The sequence below is a fragment of the Salvia splendens genome, chromosome 20, assembly GCF_004379255.2.
Source record: "Salvia splendens isolate huo1 chromosome 20, SspV2, whole genome shotgun sequence".
Lineage (NCBI taxonomy): Eukaryota > Viridiplantae > Streptophyta > Magnoliopsida > Lamiales > Lamiaceae > Salvia > Salvia splendens.
Genome location: NC_056051.1, coordinates 5,326,998 through 5,342,953, shown reverse-complemented (window position 1 = coordinate 5,342,953; position 15,956 = coordinate 5,326,998). Strand labels below are relative to the sequence as shown.

At 39.3% G+C, this 15,956-nt stretch overlaps 2 protein-coding genes across 6 annotated transcripts; one reads left to right on the top strand and one right to left on the bottom strand.

Moving 5' to 3' along the window:
• Positions 1-734: 734 nt before the first annotated feature.
• LOC121781126 lies at positions 735-9,830 on the top strand. Of its 4 annotated transcripts, none has more exons than XM_042178828.1 (20): positions 735-2,493; positions 3,750-3,835; positions 4,080-4,164; positions 4,250-4,437; positions 4,554-4,637; positions 4,772-5,149; positions 5,612-5,672; positions 5,892-5,988; positions 6,144-6,250; positions 6,317-6,565; positions 6,703-6,944; positions 7,021-7,251; positions 7,371-7,592; positions 7,693-7,746; positions 7,825-7,890; positions 7,989-8,129; positions 8,220-8,273; positions 8,456-8,515; positions 8,677-9,075; positions 9,205-9,830. In XM_042178828.1, the coding sequence occupies exons 1-20, from the start codon at positions 1,161-1,163 to the stop codon at positions 9,346-9,348; spliced, it is 4,281 nt and encodes a 1,426-aa protein (XP_042034762.1). In that variant the 5' UTR covers positions 735-1,160; the 3' UTR covers positions 9,349-9,830. The 4 variants fall into 4 exon arrangements, with proteins under 4 accessions (XP_042034762.1, XP_042034761.1, XP_042034760.1 ...); XM_042178827.1 differs by having other exon boundaries at positions 9,202-9,830; XM_042178826.1 differs by having other exon boundaries at positions 9,199-9,830.
• A 529-nt stretch (positions 9,831-10,359) lies between these two features.
• Positions 10,360-15,282, bottom strand: LOC121782576. Of its 2 annotated transcripts, none has more exons than XM_042180470.1 (6): positions 15,028-15,282; positions 14,407-14,921; positions 13,560-14,281; positions 13,375-13,464; positions 11,092-11,874; positions 10,360-10,841 (listed from the first exon to the last, which is right to left on the bottom strand). In XM_042180470.1, exons 2-6 carry the CDS (start codon positions 14,492-14,494, stop codon positions 10,707-10,709), a joined length of 1,818 nt encoding a protein of 605 aa, XP_042036404.1. In that variant the 5' UTR covers positions 14,495-14,921; positions 15,028-15,282; the 3' UTR covers positions 10,360-10,706. The 2 variants fall into 2 exon arrangements, with proteins under 2 accessions (XP_042036404.1, XP_042036405.1); XM_042180471.1 differs by having other exon boundaries at positions 14,407-14,891.
• Positions 15,283-15,956: the final 674 nt, after the last annotated feature.

The following is a 15,956-nucleotide window of genomic DNA, read 5'->3' as shown; positions in this document are numbered from 1 at the left end:
TTTGGAAAATGTTGGTATTTGACCGAACTTCTTCGATTTGGTATGGCCTTCATGAACATTTTTATAACTTGATCGCAGAGGGTTTTCTTGTCCGGTCTCGGATTCATTTTTTAGAGAGACAATTTTTGTGAGGGATTGTTGAGAAATTGAGCGAGGATTGAGATTGTATTATAGATTTTAAATTTAAACAAAATTGAACCACCCACCCCTATTTCGTTGAGTCCTGCCCAAAACGGGCATTGTGGACATCGGGGCCGCACCGAGACATCAACCTCTGCCGACTCTCCCCCATTGTGGAGCCATCTCCGGCTCCCTTTTCACTAAAAAAATCCCAAAGGTTCTTTCAACTAAAGAATCTTGGCTTCTTCCCTTTTAAAAAAACAAAAAACAATATATACACAACAAGAAATGCAATCACTCAGAAAAGTAGGTGTTCATATACTAATTCTAAGTTCCACAGGCCCCTGTATGCAAATATAAATTCCAACAGGATCACTTTGCAAGAAATTAACCTGCCACTAATTTCGTTTCCCTGCCTCCAAGTGCAAATGTGCACGAAATCCAAGTCAAAGACCAAACCCAATCCGTATTTTCCACATCACCCTACATTTATAAATTTATCGAAAACATTAATGTTTATTGGCTTGGCTCAATGCACCGAAGGCAGTCAATGATTCCCAAACGGACGCGTCCTTTAAATTTGGAAGCGGCTACACTTTACTCGCACTCTCAATTTCTCTCACTTACTCTCTTTCTCTCTCACACACACACGCACTATTTTCTCTATCTAAAACCGACTCTGCCTCCAAAAAACGCGACTCTTTCTCTCTCTAGAAAGCGAAAAAAAGGATTATTTCGAAACGGATCCAATTCCAAATAACGAAATTGACCACAAAATAATTAAAAATAGCCCCAAATTGTTTTTTAGCCCCAAAACCGAATAGGAACCCTAACCCTAGCCGCAACCCGAGAACGAAGCAGATGCGTTTAATCTCTCTTCCCCCTCCACGCTTCTTCTCCTTTTCTCTCTGTTAGAGCCTGTCTTCTGTAGGACGGGGATTGAATTTTTTGGATATCGTTTTTATTTAGGATAAAATAGGATTTTAGGGCTTGTTGTTGTTGGGAAGGGTATGTTGCAAGGGCGGCGGTAGTGGAACGCGATGACTGGCGGCAGATGCCAGAGGCGGAGGAAGGGCATGGCCGGTGGTAGGGGCGCCGCCCAGGCGAAGGTAATTGGTTCGAATCGCGGCAGCCCTAATTTGAAGCGGGAATTTACGGAAAAGCCCTTGTATTCTTTTGAATTTACGAAACTGCCCCCGGCTTGTAGAGTTGAGCTTGGTTTGTACACTCAAGCTCTCAAGGCGTTGTCGTTTCGTTCCCCTTTCGATTCAGAGGACTCTCAAGTGCCCACCGCGTTGGTTTCCAGTGGGAACAGTTTACCAAGTGGGGTGTCGCATTTGTTGAGTAGGCAATCGGATAGTAGGAAACGGCACAAGAAGTTGCACTCGAGCTCAGAGAACAAGTCCTCAGCTTCGGGGAGGTCTCGGGGAAACAACTTTTGGGCGGAGAACGAGGAATATTTTCGTGAACTGACTGCTGAGGATGTCCAGAGGCTTGAGAGGGTTTCGAATCTTGGGTGTTCGAGCAGTGAGAAGTGTTTCTTAGTCCCAGCTTTGAATAATGATGAAAGCTTGTGTAACCGATATGGCATGATCAATGGGATGCTTTCAAGAGCATGTGAGGACAGCTTGAACTTAGAAAATAGTGTTGAGTTGAACCCTGGCGTGAAGATTGAGAAAGAAGAGAATGGGCCTTGTTCTATGGATATTGTTGACGATGATGAAGTAGAAAGAAAGGAGTTGGAGATTGTTGAAGAAAGTAATGCAGAGGAAAGAATGAATAACGAGGAAGTTACTACTTCTTTTAGTGGTGTAGAATGGCTTTTAGGTTCAAGGAACAGGATTTATTTGGCATCAGAGCGGCACTCCAAGAAACGAAAGCTTTTTGGGAAAAATGCTGGTCTGGATAGGCTCCTTGTAGCATGCCCAGTTGAAGGTGTAGAGTCTGTGTGCCATTATTGTAGTTTTGGTGACATTGGTGACCTCTTGAATAAGTTAATTAAGTGTTCTTCTTGTGGGATGGTGGTGCATCAAAAGTGTTATGGAGTTCAAGAAGATGTAGATAGTTTGTGGTTATGCTCATGGTGTATATGGAGGAATAAAGTGGATGTGAGTGTAGAGAAACCATGTTTACTCTGTCCAAAGCAAGGCGGTGCCCTGAAGCCTATGCTTGAAAGAGGACTTGGTAACGAGAATGATGAGAAGTCGAAGTTCGCTCATTTATTTTGTTGCCTGTGGATGCCTGAGGTTTATCTTGATAACATTGATACAATGGAGTCTATCATGAATATGGGCGAATTGAAGGACACTAGAAGGAAGTTAATTTGTTATTTGTGCAAGGTTAAGCACGGTACCTGTGTCCGATGCAGCAATGGTATGTTTTGTTGCTTTTTTATGTTAGAGGCCCCTACATTTTTTGTAAGGTGTCAGGATGAAGAATCTGTGTTATTTGTAATCTGCTGTGGTTTTATAAGTTCTTATATTAATCCTTATAACTCATTAGCTGTTGGTTTTATCATCTTATGAGTATTTGATTCCCAGGAAGCTGTTCATGTTCTCTTCTTTTCTTTATAGGTAGTAGAACTTGTAGCCTGGAGTAAACATAAATAATAAAAGCCATGGTGTTCAAATTTAAATATATGGAATGGGGCATTTGAACATTCGATATGGAAATTCATATACATGTGCAATGAAAATGATGCCCAGCACCTCTGAATATATATGCTACTGCTTAATATCAGCAATTTTGTATGATATTCTTTTTCTGGTCACATTTTGAATATGATATTTTCAATGCTGATGAGCCCTGTCAAGTGGGTGGTTTAAATTATCAAGATGGTCGCTAATATTCTCCAAGATTCTTTCAAGATTTCACGACAAAAATTAATTTCCCATAATATTGTTGGCTGACTTAAGATTTGTTTACTCATACTATAATGAATGTTATTAACAGGAGTACAATAGGCATTTGTTATTAACAGGAGTACAATAGGCATTTTTTCTATTATGGAAACATATTGATGCAGCTGCATATATTCAATTGGGGATGACACCTTCGTCTAGTAAATAACTGGAAGCTACTTAATTGCTGGCAGAAGACTGTGCCACGCCTATACTCTTGAATTAGGTTTTGTCCCCCTTACTGAAATAAGAAAACTACATCAGAAATTTATGTAACAACTTTAAACCAGTCTGTAGAGAGCTTAAGGGTTTCTAACCCATTCTCCATAGAAAAGATTTCTGGACTAACAGGCTAAGTTAATCAGCATTTGACCAAAATTTGTCCAACCCTGAGCTATTAATTATACCGGAAGAGTGTTCCAACTTGCACGTAGTTTTTGTTATACTTGTGTGGTTGAAACGGACTTAGTTCAGTGATAGGTTTTGACCTGAATAGCTGTAATATTGGAATAGAGTACCTCTGTGTTGTATGGAATTGCATAGCTGGCACTCCTGTAAAGGATGTTGTAGGATTTTTTGTTTCATCATTCTGGTACATAAGAACATTTTAAATTGAGTCATCATATATAATGAGATATCTGCCTTCTTGGTATTGATGATTATGATTCCTTTTGTCTTTATCCAGGTGTTGGTATGCTGATTAGATTTGTTTCCTTTGGTGTTTATTAGGATCGTGCAGAACATCGTTCCATCCTATTTGTGCAAGGGAAGCAAAACACAGAATGGAGATATGGGGCAAGATTAGATCTGATGAGGTGTTTCTCTTTTTGGTCTTATGTTATTAGTTATGAACCAACAATTAGTCCACACCTATTGTTATTAACTTCAGTGGAACTGTTGTCCTAATAATCATGAGTGATTTTACGTACATTTTGGGATGTTATGAGCATGGGCATGCATGTGCATTTATTGTGTTGTTGCCCTTCAAGTTTCTTCCTGTTGTAATATTCAGTCTTCTACAATTTTTGCGCTGATATTGATGTATGCCATATCTTTTAGGTTGAATTGCGTGCTTTTTGTTCAAAGCATTCAGAAGTCCAGTCTGAAAGTGGCTGTCAAGATATTGGGGACATTCCGTTGACAGGTGAAATTACTTTTTATGTTAGAAAGCATGAGTGATATCATTAACCAAAGAAATGGTTATAAGTTGGTTGTTTACTTTGGAATAGCTGATTCGGATCTTCGCAAGCTGAATGACATTGTACTGGATGGGGAGGACTTGGTAGATAGTATGAGTTCTGATAATCATCCAGAAAATGGAGTTGCACTGCGTACTGCTCTTTGTTCAGCAGATAGGAATGGCAATGAGGGCTTTGATACCTGCGGTCCTCCCAATTTCTCTATGGTTTTGAAGAAGGTATTGAAAGATTACCAAGAACAGCCAGATATTTATATTTTACTTGGTTTTGTTTCCTTTCCTTTTGGCAGATTTTTTGTGTTACTTATCCTATTTTTTATATTTTGTTTTCACAGTTGATTGATCTAGGGAAAGTCAACGCTAGAGATCTCGCCTCAGAGATTGGTGTTTCTGCTGATTCTTTAAATACAGTACTCACGGTAATGCTTTGATTAATGTACTGAGCAGAGTCAGTTAAGATATTTCTTGTTCCAGACCAATTACTTTTGGTTGAATTTACTGGGTCTACTTCCTGGTTACTTATCTTCTCATTTTCCAATTTTTGTTTATGCAGGAAAATCACATGGTTCCCGAGTGTAAATATAAATTACTTAAATGGTTGAAGACCCATGTTCATGTTGGGAACTTACAAAAGACTTTACAAGTGATGATTAGATCATCTTTAGGATCAAAGCCTGTGCCAGATGTAGCTGAGGGTGTTGGTGATGTTTCAATAGAGGAGTCTGGTCTCTCTGATGCTGTTCCAGTTAAATCTGTTCCACCTCGGAGAAGAACCAAAAGCAGCGTGTGGACTATGAAAGACGATAACTCATGCCTTTCAACTGACAAGACTCACAACGAAACAACTGAGGGCGATGCCTGTCTATCTCTTCTTGTTGGAGAACACTCTAATGATGTGCCAAGTGACTCCTGTCCGGATGAGTCCAAAAAGGTATTGTTACTATTTTTTAGTCTGCTTTTTGGAAGTATAATTGTGTGGCAGTAATTTAATACTCCCTCCGTCCCGCACTACTCGCACTTATTTCCTTTTTGGGCGTCCCAAGTTACTTGCACTCTTTCCATTTTTAGTAAAAAATTTCACCTACAGCCGTCATTTTTGACTTCCCTATACACTCATTCCTTAATCTCCGAGCCGAAAAGGAAATGAGCGAGTAGCTCGGGACGGAGGGAGTATCTCTGTAAAATCTCTCTGTACATATATCCTTGTACAAACTACAAATATTATATTACCAGTTCTTGGCTGGTATGGTGGAAGAATGTAGTTCTTATTTTTTGTTGTGATACATATTTAGAATTCCGATTTTACTGTTTAACCTTTAATTGCGTGAAATGAAATTCTCAAAGTTCCTTGGCTTTAATGAGGCATTTAAAAGTTTTACTTTCTGGTATGTAGGTTTTGCCCGATCCTCAGCAACAGCAAGATAATTCAACAAATAATTCTGTTAAAATTGAAGGTTTGTTTTCTTAAATTGTTTTACTTGAGGATACTGAGGTTCTAGACCTATGAAACCAGCTCTACATAAGAATGTATAGATGTTAGAGAGAACTTTTTATTCAACACAATACAAGTTACTGCAGCTGTTTCATTTATTGGCATCTTGCATCATTTTACTTATTTTTTTTACATCTTGGGTATGTATGTGCTTCTTCTGATTTTATTCTGTCATTGGCAGATGAACTCAGAGCTCTAGTGCAGTGTCTTTCTGAAGATGGTCTGGTTGGGGAAACCAAACAATCTCAGACGATGGATGCTTGTTCACTCGTTTTCAGGTAATCTTTTATTTGAGATTCCTTTTATTTACCCTCTCAATGACTTATGGATGCAATAAGGGGTCTTATGTGGCTTCTAGTTAGTTCTCCTTTTTGTTGTTTTGCCTAAGATCGGGTCTTCGACACTGACCTCTTTCTTGCATTTTGTTATGCAGAAATGGGGAAGTAAACCATGCTTCATACATCCATCCATTTATCTACTGTAAATTGATGCAGACCAAGAGTGACATGCTTGAAAAAGTTGTATTCGACCAGTCTGCAGGTAGGTTCCTGTCTGCTTCTCCTTATTTGGCCTGTCAAGTTCAGGGATTGATTAGTTTCTTGGCAGTTTTGAGAGATCGGGAAGTTTCGCAGATGAAAGTATCTTCCAGTTCACGCCTTGGTTGCAATATTGATAACCTTCCAGCTACATCTTCTGACCAGACTTCCAGTTGTGAGGGTTTGAATATTGATCAATTGGCCAAGGCAAGAGACCTGGGTATATTAAAACTATCTCCTAGAGATGAAGTGGAAGGAGCGCTTATATATTATCAACAACAGCTCCTTTGCAATGCTACTACGAGAAAACGAATAAGTGGTCTCTACTCTAAACCTGTTAGCATTTCTTCTGCATTTTCTTTTTCTGTGGCATTTTAGTGCACATTGTGTGGTTGATTAGAGTTATACCATTTTAAGTGGGTACTGAATATTTTCCTTGTTGTATCAATATGGCAGATGATTTGATTTCAAAGGTTGTCAGTAGTCTTCCACAGGAGTTAGATGCTGCAGGAAAACAAAAATGGGATGCTGTTCTTGTTAGTCAGTATAATCTTGAGCTTAGAGAAGCAAAAAAGCAGGGAAGGAAAGAACGTCGGCATAAAGAAGCTCAAGCTGTACTGGCTGCTGCAACTGCTGCAGCTGCAGCTTCCTCTAGAATATCATCACTTAGGAAGGACACCTTAGAAGATCAACATGAGGTACACTTGTTCTAAAATATCCTAGCTTTTGGAGCTATTGCTTCGAACTTTTTTTCATATATGTGTTTTCATCCAGGATCTTCATAAGAATGGTTCATCTGATGTAAGACCTGGGTTCTACTCCAAGCTCAATCCTCGAGCAAAAGAGACTACTTCAAGGTCTGCTGTTGTGAGGTCTTCATCTGATGTGAACTTGGATTCTGCCCGGTCAACTTCTGAGTTCTCTAAAGACCATCCTAGGACATGTGACGTATGCAGACGTCCAGAGACTACTTTGAACCCTGTTTTAGTTTGTTCAAGTTGCAAGGTTCTTGCCATAATATTCTTTTGAAATTCTCTTCAAAGTTCTGATCGTACATTTCTTCATGTTTCATGGACAATCAGATATATATTACTGCTCTTGCGCCAATTCTTTTTGGAATGCAGATTACAGTTCACATGGATTGCTACCGTAGTGATAGAAGTGCCACTGGGCCATGGCACTGTGAATTGTGTGAGGACTTATTTTCTTCTCGGGGTTTGGGAGCTCTGGCAACAAATTCTTGGGAGAAGCCCTATTATGTTGCAGAATGTGGTCTATGTGGAGGCACTGCAGGTGCTTTTAGAAAGTCAGTTGGTGGCCAATGGATACACGCATTATGTGCTGAAGTAATTGATTCTTTCTCATCTGCCATTTATTTCTATCTGGAAAGTGTATGCCTGGCATCCTTCTCAAAGCTAAAGTGTTTTTATTTTGATCTCGATGTAGTGGGTGTTAGAGTCAACATACAAAAGGGGACAAGTCAGTCCTATTGTGGGCATGGTAACTAGCTGTCACTATACTTGCCTTCCCCATTGCGCTTTGTTCTTTTGTTCAAGATCAGCTCTATTTGTTTTCCAGGATAATGTCTCCAGGGGATGTGATACTTGCACTGTCTGCCGTCGTAAACAGGGTGTTTGCCTTAAGGTGAAGACATCAGTTTTATTTTCTGTACGTCATGCTTCCTACTTTGAAGTTGTCTTCCATGCATAAGTAATTTTCTCTGTTATTTTGCTTATCTGCAGTGTAGCTACGGTCACTGTCAAACCACATTTCATCCTACTTGTGCTAGAAGTGCTGGTTTCTACATGACTGTGAGGACTAATGGTGACAAGTTGCAACATAAGGCTTACTGTGAAAAGCATAGTGTTGAACAAAAAGCAAAGGTTTGACTATTTTCCTTCTGCCTTGTAACTTTTTTGAGGAGGTGGTTTTCATGCAATTTAACTTTGAGTTTTCTATATGCACTTCTTCAGGCTGACACTCAGAAGCATGGTGTGGAAGAGTTCAAGAGCCTTAAGCAAGTCAGGGTAAGTGATAGCTGGTGCAATATTTGGGTGGTTTAATCTGCTCATTGTACATTTGTACCTCATTCACTGTTTTAGATAGTTCTTTGTTAGTTGAACCCATAAATAAGAAGTGTTCTGATGCAAATTCTTTAGCTAAATTTATCAAGAGCTGATGTTTGGTCTTTCTGCTTTGATTCCTGTAGGTTGAATTGGAGAGATTGCGTCTTTTGTGCGAGAGAATTATAAAAAGGGAGAAATTGAAAGTAAGCTTACTGCCCTTGGAATTTTCATAGATCAATTACTGATTCTATATTAATGGAATCACTTTATGTTTTCTCATTGTTATGCTGCTGTTAGCAACTTCTCCTCTTCTTGCTCCTATCGTTATATATTACCCATATATTAACCTTCTTCTACTTTGCAGCGTGAATTGGTTCTTTGCTCTCATGATATTCTTGCTTCAAGTCGAGATTCCGTTTTGTCTAATTTGGCTCGTCACCCATTTTACCAACCTGAAGTTAGTTCAGAATCTGCAACAACCTCCATCAAAGGTTACACTGATGGTTACAGATCAAGCAGTGAAATGATTCAAAGATCAGATGACATATCGGTTGACAGCACAGTCGCTTGTAAGAGGCGTGTTAAAATCCCCATGTCTGTGGATAACGATCAGAGAACAGAGGACAGTTCAACATCGCAGAATGTCCATTCTCTGAAACCACCAGAGAGACAGTCTTTTGCTGGGAAGAAATTCCCCCAGAGACCTTCTGCCAAACCGAGGAATCCCTCCAATGACACTGAAAAACGAACGAGAAGTAGAAAAGTAAGTCGATGACCAGGTTTCCATAATTCATATTCTTGTAATATCATGTATATCGTGATATATGTCACAGTATTCTACTTTTCAAATTAATAGGACGTGCCTTCTTGTTAAATGTTGGTGTAGCAGCAGCACACTGAAACCTTCGAAAAAGAGCTCATAATGACATCAGACCAAGCATCCATGAAGAATCAGCGGCTACCAAAAGGATTCGTGTACGTTCCAATACGATGCGTATCCAAGGACAAGGATACCGTCTCAGATGCCCGAGCATGAGAACCAGATGGAACATACAAGGTTAGACTTGTTTCGCCTGAGACTCTCGTTTAGATCTGAGACGTTGCATCGGCTGAGTCCTGATGCATATCATCATCTCCCTGGGACATTTGGTGCTACACAAGGTATGGCCCTGTTTAATGCCGAAAGGGCCGATTTTACCAGCGCAGATGATGATAGATCGGAACCATTGTTGTACATGCATGTCAGAGTATACTGTAAAGTGGGATTCGGTGTATTTTTCCCATTGTATGTATGTCCAGCGGCTCAATTTCTCTGGCCATCTTATTTCTTTATTTTTTCCCTACCTTTTAAAACTAAATTATACATTTCCTAGTTGGAAAGGGGGCAATGGAGCTCTGCTGCTTGTAATAATTGTACAAAACCATCTGCCTATGTTTCTTGTAGCATCTTGTAAAGTTGTGTATATAGTAGTGGTATCATGATTAAAGAATCAATGCAATTTAGTCCAATTAGATTCATCCAAGGTCTCTGTCCCGACAGTTTATATTTATCTTGATGTGTGTACAGTTTATATTTATCTTTCTTATATTTGGACATTATGAATTTGAATTTTACTAATGTCTTTTTGCGAATAAGAACCTGCGAACTTTGTCATCATATTAAGTAGTAATATTCATGTTTTATATGATAAATATTTCCAAAGAATTATCATAATTACCAGCAGCAAAAATCATAAATCAAGCATAAACTAGTTAAGAGCTTGATCTCCACTGCGAACAGCTTCCACCGCGTGGGGGAGAAGGCGTGAGAGGCTCGCAGTCTCTCACGCCGTTCAAAAACAAAGATGTGCAGCTGTAGCAGAAGGAAGAATCAAGAAGAAAACAGCAAGTATAGGAAAGAAAATGAGAATGTATACACATAAATTTATGCATTCCTGATGTTTCAAATACCTAATTCTCATTTATAAAATTTGATTTAGAGGCCACATTAATGTGCAGGAAAAGTGAAAGAGAATCAGCAAAAAAAGCCAAGCTACAAACAAAAGAATAAATATGTAACCCACTTTTCATTTCCTTTCTATTGGCGTAAAATTAATCAAAACATGGTAACTTCTTTTCCCAACCTCCTCTAGAAAGAAAATACCATAAAGAAGTCCTACCAACTACTGTCAACGCAAAATGCAAGAGTGCATCCCCTATCTTGTCTTTCAGACGTAGACCGGTCAACAAGATGCCGTTTCTGCTAATATCAGGTGCCAACTATTTATTATACGGCCCCTCATTCTGCCGGTATCCACAGCCAAAAATCCTTATCAAGCAAAAACCTTAGGTCTCCTCTAGAAAAAAGCAAACAAAATTGAGTTCTCCACATAACTTTCAGCATGGTCCCGACAATCAAGCTTCGGGCTCTGACTCAGAGGAGCTGGAGTCAGAGATTGCATCTGAAATAGCATTTGGAAGTTTTGACGGTGTAGCCTGCTTGGGCTGAGAGCTTTGACACGCCTCCATGGATGGCCTCTGCTTCATGTACTGCATAGAATACGTAACAGAGGTTAATTAAGATATACATGGTGAGGAGCTAACAAAACAAATGGCCATCTTAGCAAATGTATACATGTCAACAGAGAGGGTGACATATTCATTTCCTTTTTTTGTTATATTGCTTTATTCAACATGGATTGTGGCAAGAGAGTTTATGGCGGATGCACTAGTACTCCCTAAGAAATAATATTGGTATACATCAAACTAATAGTAACAAATGAATACTGGGCAGACTCACCTCGTCATAAAAAGCATTAATCTCTTCCTCAGTTAATCCTTCATCTTCACCATTTTCCTCCCAGCCAAGTGAACGAAGGAAAGCAGCCTCTTCTGCATCAGGGTAAATTGATCCATGATAAGACAAGCTACTGTCTTCGACATCCGGAAGACATCCTGTCTTCTCCGTAATGTCATATCTATCACCATTACACACCATCTGGTTTCCATTCTCCAAAACACAAGGAGTGTCAGAAGCATGGCCTTCTTTACAATTTTCTACAGTTGTCTCTGCAGTGGGAGAGAGAATATCCGAACTTGAATCTGACTGAATGGCAGGAGCACGGACTGAGGTTTTCCTCCTCATCAGATTAAAGAATTCACTTCTGCTTTGTGCCAGAGATTGGGGTGATTTCTTGTCCACGGGGGATCTTGAACCTTGTGATAGGGCAGCAGACTTGTTTTCAAGAACAGAAACCCTCGCATTGCTCACACTATTTGATGCAGTCGCAGTACATGAACCCATAGCAAGCTGGCCATCTTTAGTTCCTTTTCCATTGCCATTACCAGGTGCACTATTTACATCCTTTTGTCCAACGACGATACTATCACGGCCGGGTTTAAGAACGAGAAACTTTCCAACATGAGGGTTGATTACAGAATCAGACCTGGTTTGTCCAGCACGAGATTGATTAGCAGAATGAGAAGAATTGGGCTGTGCATGAACAGCCTTGGGAGCCAAAGTCATATCATTGGTTCTCAGAGCAATCTTTAATTGCTTTGATTTATCTGCAGTGCCAGGAACCTGAAAAGGGCAGCCGATTTTAACACATACAATCTTCATACTCCAAGTCAAAGAAAAGAAACCACTTGCCATTTAACGCAATGTATTGTAGCAAACATATAAGCCAAGAAGTGCTATAATGAGCATTTACTTAGGTTGCATTTACTGTGAATTGAGAAAAACTAGCTCAACATAATCAATGTAACATGACAGCCCATCAACCACAGAACAGATTAACTTTTGACCATCATTTGATGTAGTTCCATATTTAAGCAACTCATGGTTATGAATGCAGAAGTATAGATTTGCAAAAATGCAAAAGAAATATGGGGTGCTCAGCATCACTAACATTAGTTGGGCAAGTACAGAGCATGACAAAGTTCACTGCAATAACAAATGTTTGTATGTAAATCCTGGAAACTACATATTGCATGCATTAAGGGGAAAACTCTTATAGGTTTGGTAGTTCTGCCAGAGAGAGGAAATGAAAAAAATGAAGAAAAGAGTGGAATAGCCAGTAGCAATGCTTTCCTGACCAGCCTCATAATTACACTGTGTCACAACTACATATTGCCCAAACTTGATAAGACTAGTAGTTATACTAGTTACTACCCCCAGTTAGTTTACATTCTGAGAGTAGAACCAATCAGTTAGCAGATGTTTACCAATTCCAAAGCACACACTCAAATACATACTACGCAGTGAATTTGATGGTTAAAGAGAATAAGAATAACTGATTCAATCAAACTTTCACAGAATTGGCCTGCTTGTGTTGTAACAACAACCTTTTAAGAATCTGGCAAGTGGCAACACACGAGTACGAAAAACAAGGTCAACACTGAAACTGAAAGAGAATTGGATGTGCTCTACCAACAGAGGCATGACATGAAAGAATTTGACGAGGGACACACTTGTTTGTAGTCATATGACAGGATATTACAGCAGTGAGAACTGGTAACAGTTTTAGTACCTTGATGTTGCATTAATTCAGGAAGAAAAAGGAAACTCAACTGTCACAGAACACTCACAAACTTTTAAAAGTGAGCGTGCATCAACTCCTTATAGAGGCCAATTATCTGTTTCAGATACTAATCCCATTCAACTACCTTTTATAAATAAGGGCCTCTCATGCTTCTTTACTTTCTCATTTATTACTCCACAGAAAAGAAAGAAAGGAAAGGCTGTGCGCTCAAGAGAGGAGTGCCTAGATCAATTTATCATTGCTAAAGACTGAAACAGCGGATACAGTCATGCTGAGAAAAGACACATGCTAGGCATATATATTAATAGAGGCGAATTGCATGATATCCTGTCATCTATAGGATCTGACAAAACATACTTTTCCTTGACTATAAATAAAGTAGCACCTCATGCTTCTTTTTTTGTAAACAAAAGAGTATAAGGGCTTAAAACTAAAATGTTACAGAAGACCTGCTATAATGTTCAAGGTGAATGAGAATTTTGCAAGTCGTCATCATATATCAGATAATCTTAAACATGTAGTATAATCACTCCTTTTACCAATGGTTTAGGCATTGAAGGTGTCACAGGAATTAATTGTCTCGATTGCTTGATGGCCAAATCCTCAAGTCTCTGACTCTTATCTGGTAGCTGCAATAAATATTGAAGAGACTATAAGTTAAAATTTATTCGCTAGTAAAGATATAAACATATGCTCATATAAGGAAGGAACATACACTTATTACCTGGGGATTAGTATGAACTCGTGCAGGAGGCTGTGACAGTGCCTCAGCCATATTAAGACCAGCAGTACTAGAAACCCCAGAAGATGAATTTGGAAATGTAGAAACATTCTGTTGAACAGGAGAGTGACATGTGCCATTATTTGCAACAGCAGCAGGCACCTCTGCTAATGCAGATGTCCACTTCTCACCACCAAGAAACCCTGAGCTGCCCATGGGCAAACTTTGAACAGCAGAGCTCAAACCAGGAGATGAGACTCTCCTAATTCCTGCTACACCTTGCTTATCTTCAGTCCCCAGCGATGGAAAATCCTTTTCAAACACAGACTTCTGAATTACGTTTAGCTTGCTCCCCCGCGAAAGGACACCATTCCCAGTAATAGGTGAGTCCTTGTTATCTACTCTTTGAGGTGAAGGTTCACCAGTCTTTCTTGAAACCAATGACTGAGAACGCCTCAAGGCATTTCTCTCAACTTTACTAGTTAATATACTCACCAAAGGGTCAGAAGAGCCATGCTCCCAGAAGTCCTCAGAAATAGACTTCTCTTTCTCCCTGTCACGGTTTCTGTCCCAGTGGCTCCTTGAGAAACTACTATACGGATGCTTTGCAGAGCCATTACTACCTGAACTACGCCTAGAATTCGACGAAGAACTCCTCTGAAGGTAATGTGAGCTTTCCTTCTCACTATTGCTCCTAAAAGCCCTACTTCGCGGCGAAGAAGTATCTGACAAGAAAAATAGAAATTAATAATCAAAACCAGTTATAACAATCCGAACTTCCAGGCAGAACAAATGATCAGTAAATAAAAAAGTGCAGTGAATGTGTGAAAGATCATCGAAGTAACTTTACCTGAGACATGGAGTGCTGCGCCACCTCCGGCAATATTTCCTGTGCATCTCAACCATTCTGGAACTAATGCTGGCTCAGTTCTTTCCATCAGCACCAGACATGATCTGGTTATTCTTAGAAAGAATAAATTCTAATGCCACAACACAGTACTGATTATCCCCAAAATGAATCCTTTTGAATGTAACGCGATTTATAGACCCACAAACAGTGCCTTTAGACGGTGTATTAACTCCTGGAAACCAAACTTCCCCCAACCCCCAGGAATGCAACCGTCCTGCTTAACTGTCCCACAATCCTCACGTAATATTCAATCAACAATGAAAATTCTTCCTACTTCACTCCATTCTTAACAATTTCTGTTCCAACCCCCCGAATTCCACGATTAATTCCCCAATACACGATCGTCCCTCTCTTGAAATGTCACATAACCATAAACTGATAACCGTAAACAGAATGTGATATGCGGCGAATCAAAAAGGCAAACCCTAAATGACAAATTCCCCCAAAACTAGGTTCTGTCAATAGATAAATATACTCAGAAACCAGGATAAAAAACTAATTCGTTCGCATAAATATCCAAATACGAAAAATCAATTGAGAGAGAGAGAGAAGTAACCCTACCTCGTAAAAAAATCCCCAAAAAAAGGATCGCACAAAACCCTATCCCCTCCAACAATCGCCACACTACGAGTAGTAAAAAACTCCACCACAAAACAGTATATAAGGTCGAATTTTGGGCACGAAGAAAATGGAAAGATTGTGAATTCGCAGTTGTTGAGCGTTTTTGCAGTTTACGGTTTGGCAGCAGGAAAAATGCAGGCGGCGAAATTAAGATGTGAATTTCATCAACGATGGATTTAAATGTGAATGTAGAGAGGCTAATCTTAGGGTACATAAATAAATGTGTCTTTTTAAATTGTTTTTTTTTTTCGATTTTGTGGACAAGAGAAACTATATATATATACTCTCTTCGTCTCATGAAATAGTGCATACTCAGTAGGGACATCAATGTTGAGCTTTTAAAAGTATTGAGTCAATCTATTTTGAGTACGGATAAAAATGACAAATTGAGCAGATTAAGTTGTTATCGACAACTCAATCCAAACAAACTCAAACACAAGTCCGACATTTTACACGAATGCGTTAGCGATATAATCTTATTACACGAATGCGTTAGCGATATAATCTTATTACACGAATGCGTTAGGGATAAAAACACAATAATTGCACAAACTTGAGAACACACGACAACCAACGCGATAATGACACGAACTGATTCAAATGTATTGTGGAGGAGGTATGACTTGGCATGACGAGGCAAAAACTAAATAATGACAACACACGACAACCACGCGATAACTTGTTGTGGATGAGGTATGATCCGACAACGTCATCAAATCAGTCATGGTTGTTAAAGGAAAGAATAAATGCGTCATATGTAAAATGAAAAAATAAAAACTTAATAATAACTCCAATATCCGACTAGAATCAAACACAATATCACCGTCTGCTTATCATGTCAATCCAATAAGAACGCGAACATAATAACA

Excerpts from the sequence above, each read along its gene's own strand:
- LOC121781126 (XM_042178826.1), top strand. The coding sequence starts at position 1,161 with ATGACTGGCGGCAGATGCCAGAGGCGGAGGAAGGGCATGGCCGGTGGT. Across the intron at positions 3,836-4,079 it reads GCAAGATTAGATCTGATGAG|GTTGAATTGCGTGCTTTTTG; the intron begins GTGTTTCTCTTT and ends CATATCTTTTAG. Across the intron at positions 7,593-7,692 it reads TACACGCATTATGTGCTGAA|TGGGTGTTAGAGTCAACATA; the intron begins GTAATTGATTCT and ends ATCTCGATGTAG.
- LOC121782576 (XM_042180470.1), bottom strand. The coding sequence starts at position 14,494 with ATGGAAAGAACTGAGCCAGCATTAGTTCCAGAATGGTTGAGATGCACA. Across the intron at positions 14,282-14,406 it reads CGCAGCACTCCATGTCTCAG|ATACTTCTTCGCCGCGAAGT; the intron begins GTAAAGTTACTT and ends TTTTCTTGTCAG. Across the intron at positions 13,465-13,559 it reads GAGTTCATACTAATCCCCAG|CTACCAGATAAGAGTCAGAG; the intron begins GTAATAAGTGTA and ends TATTTATTGCAG.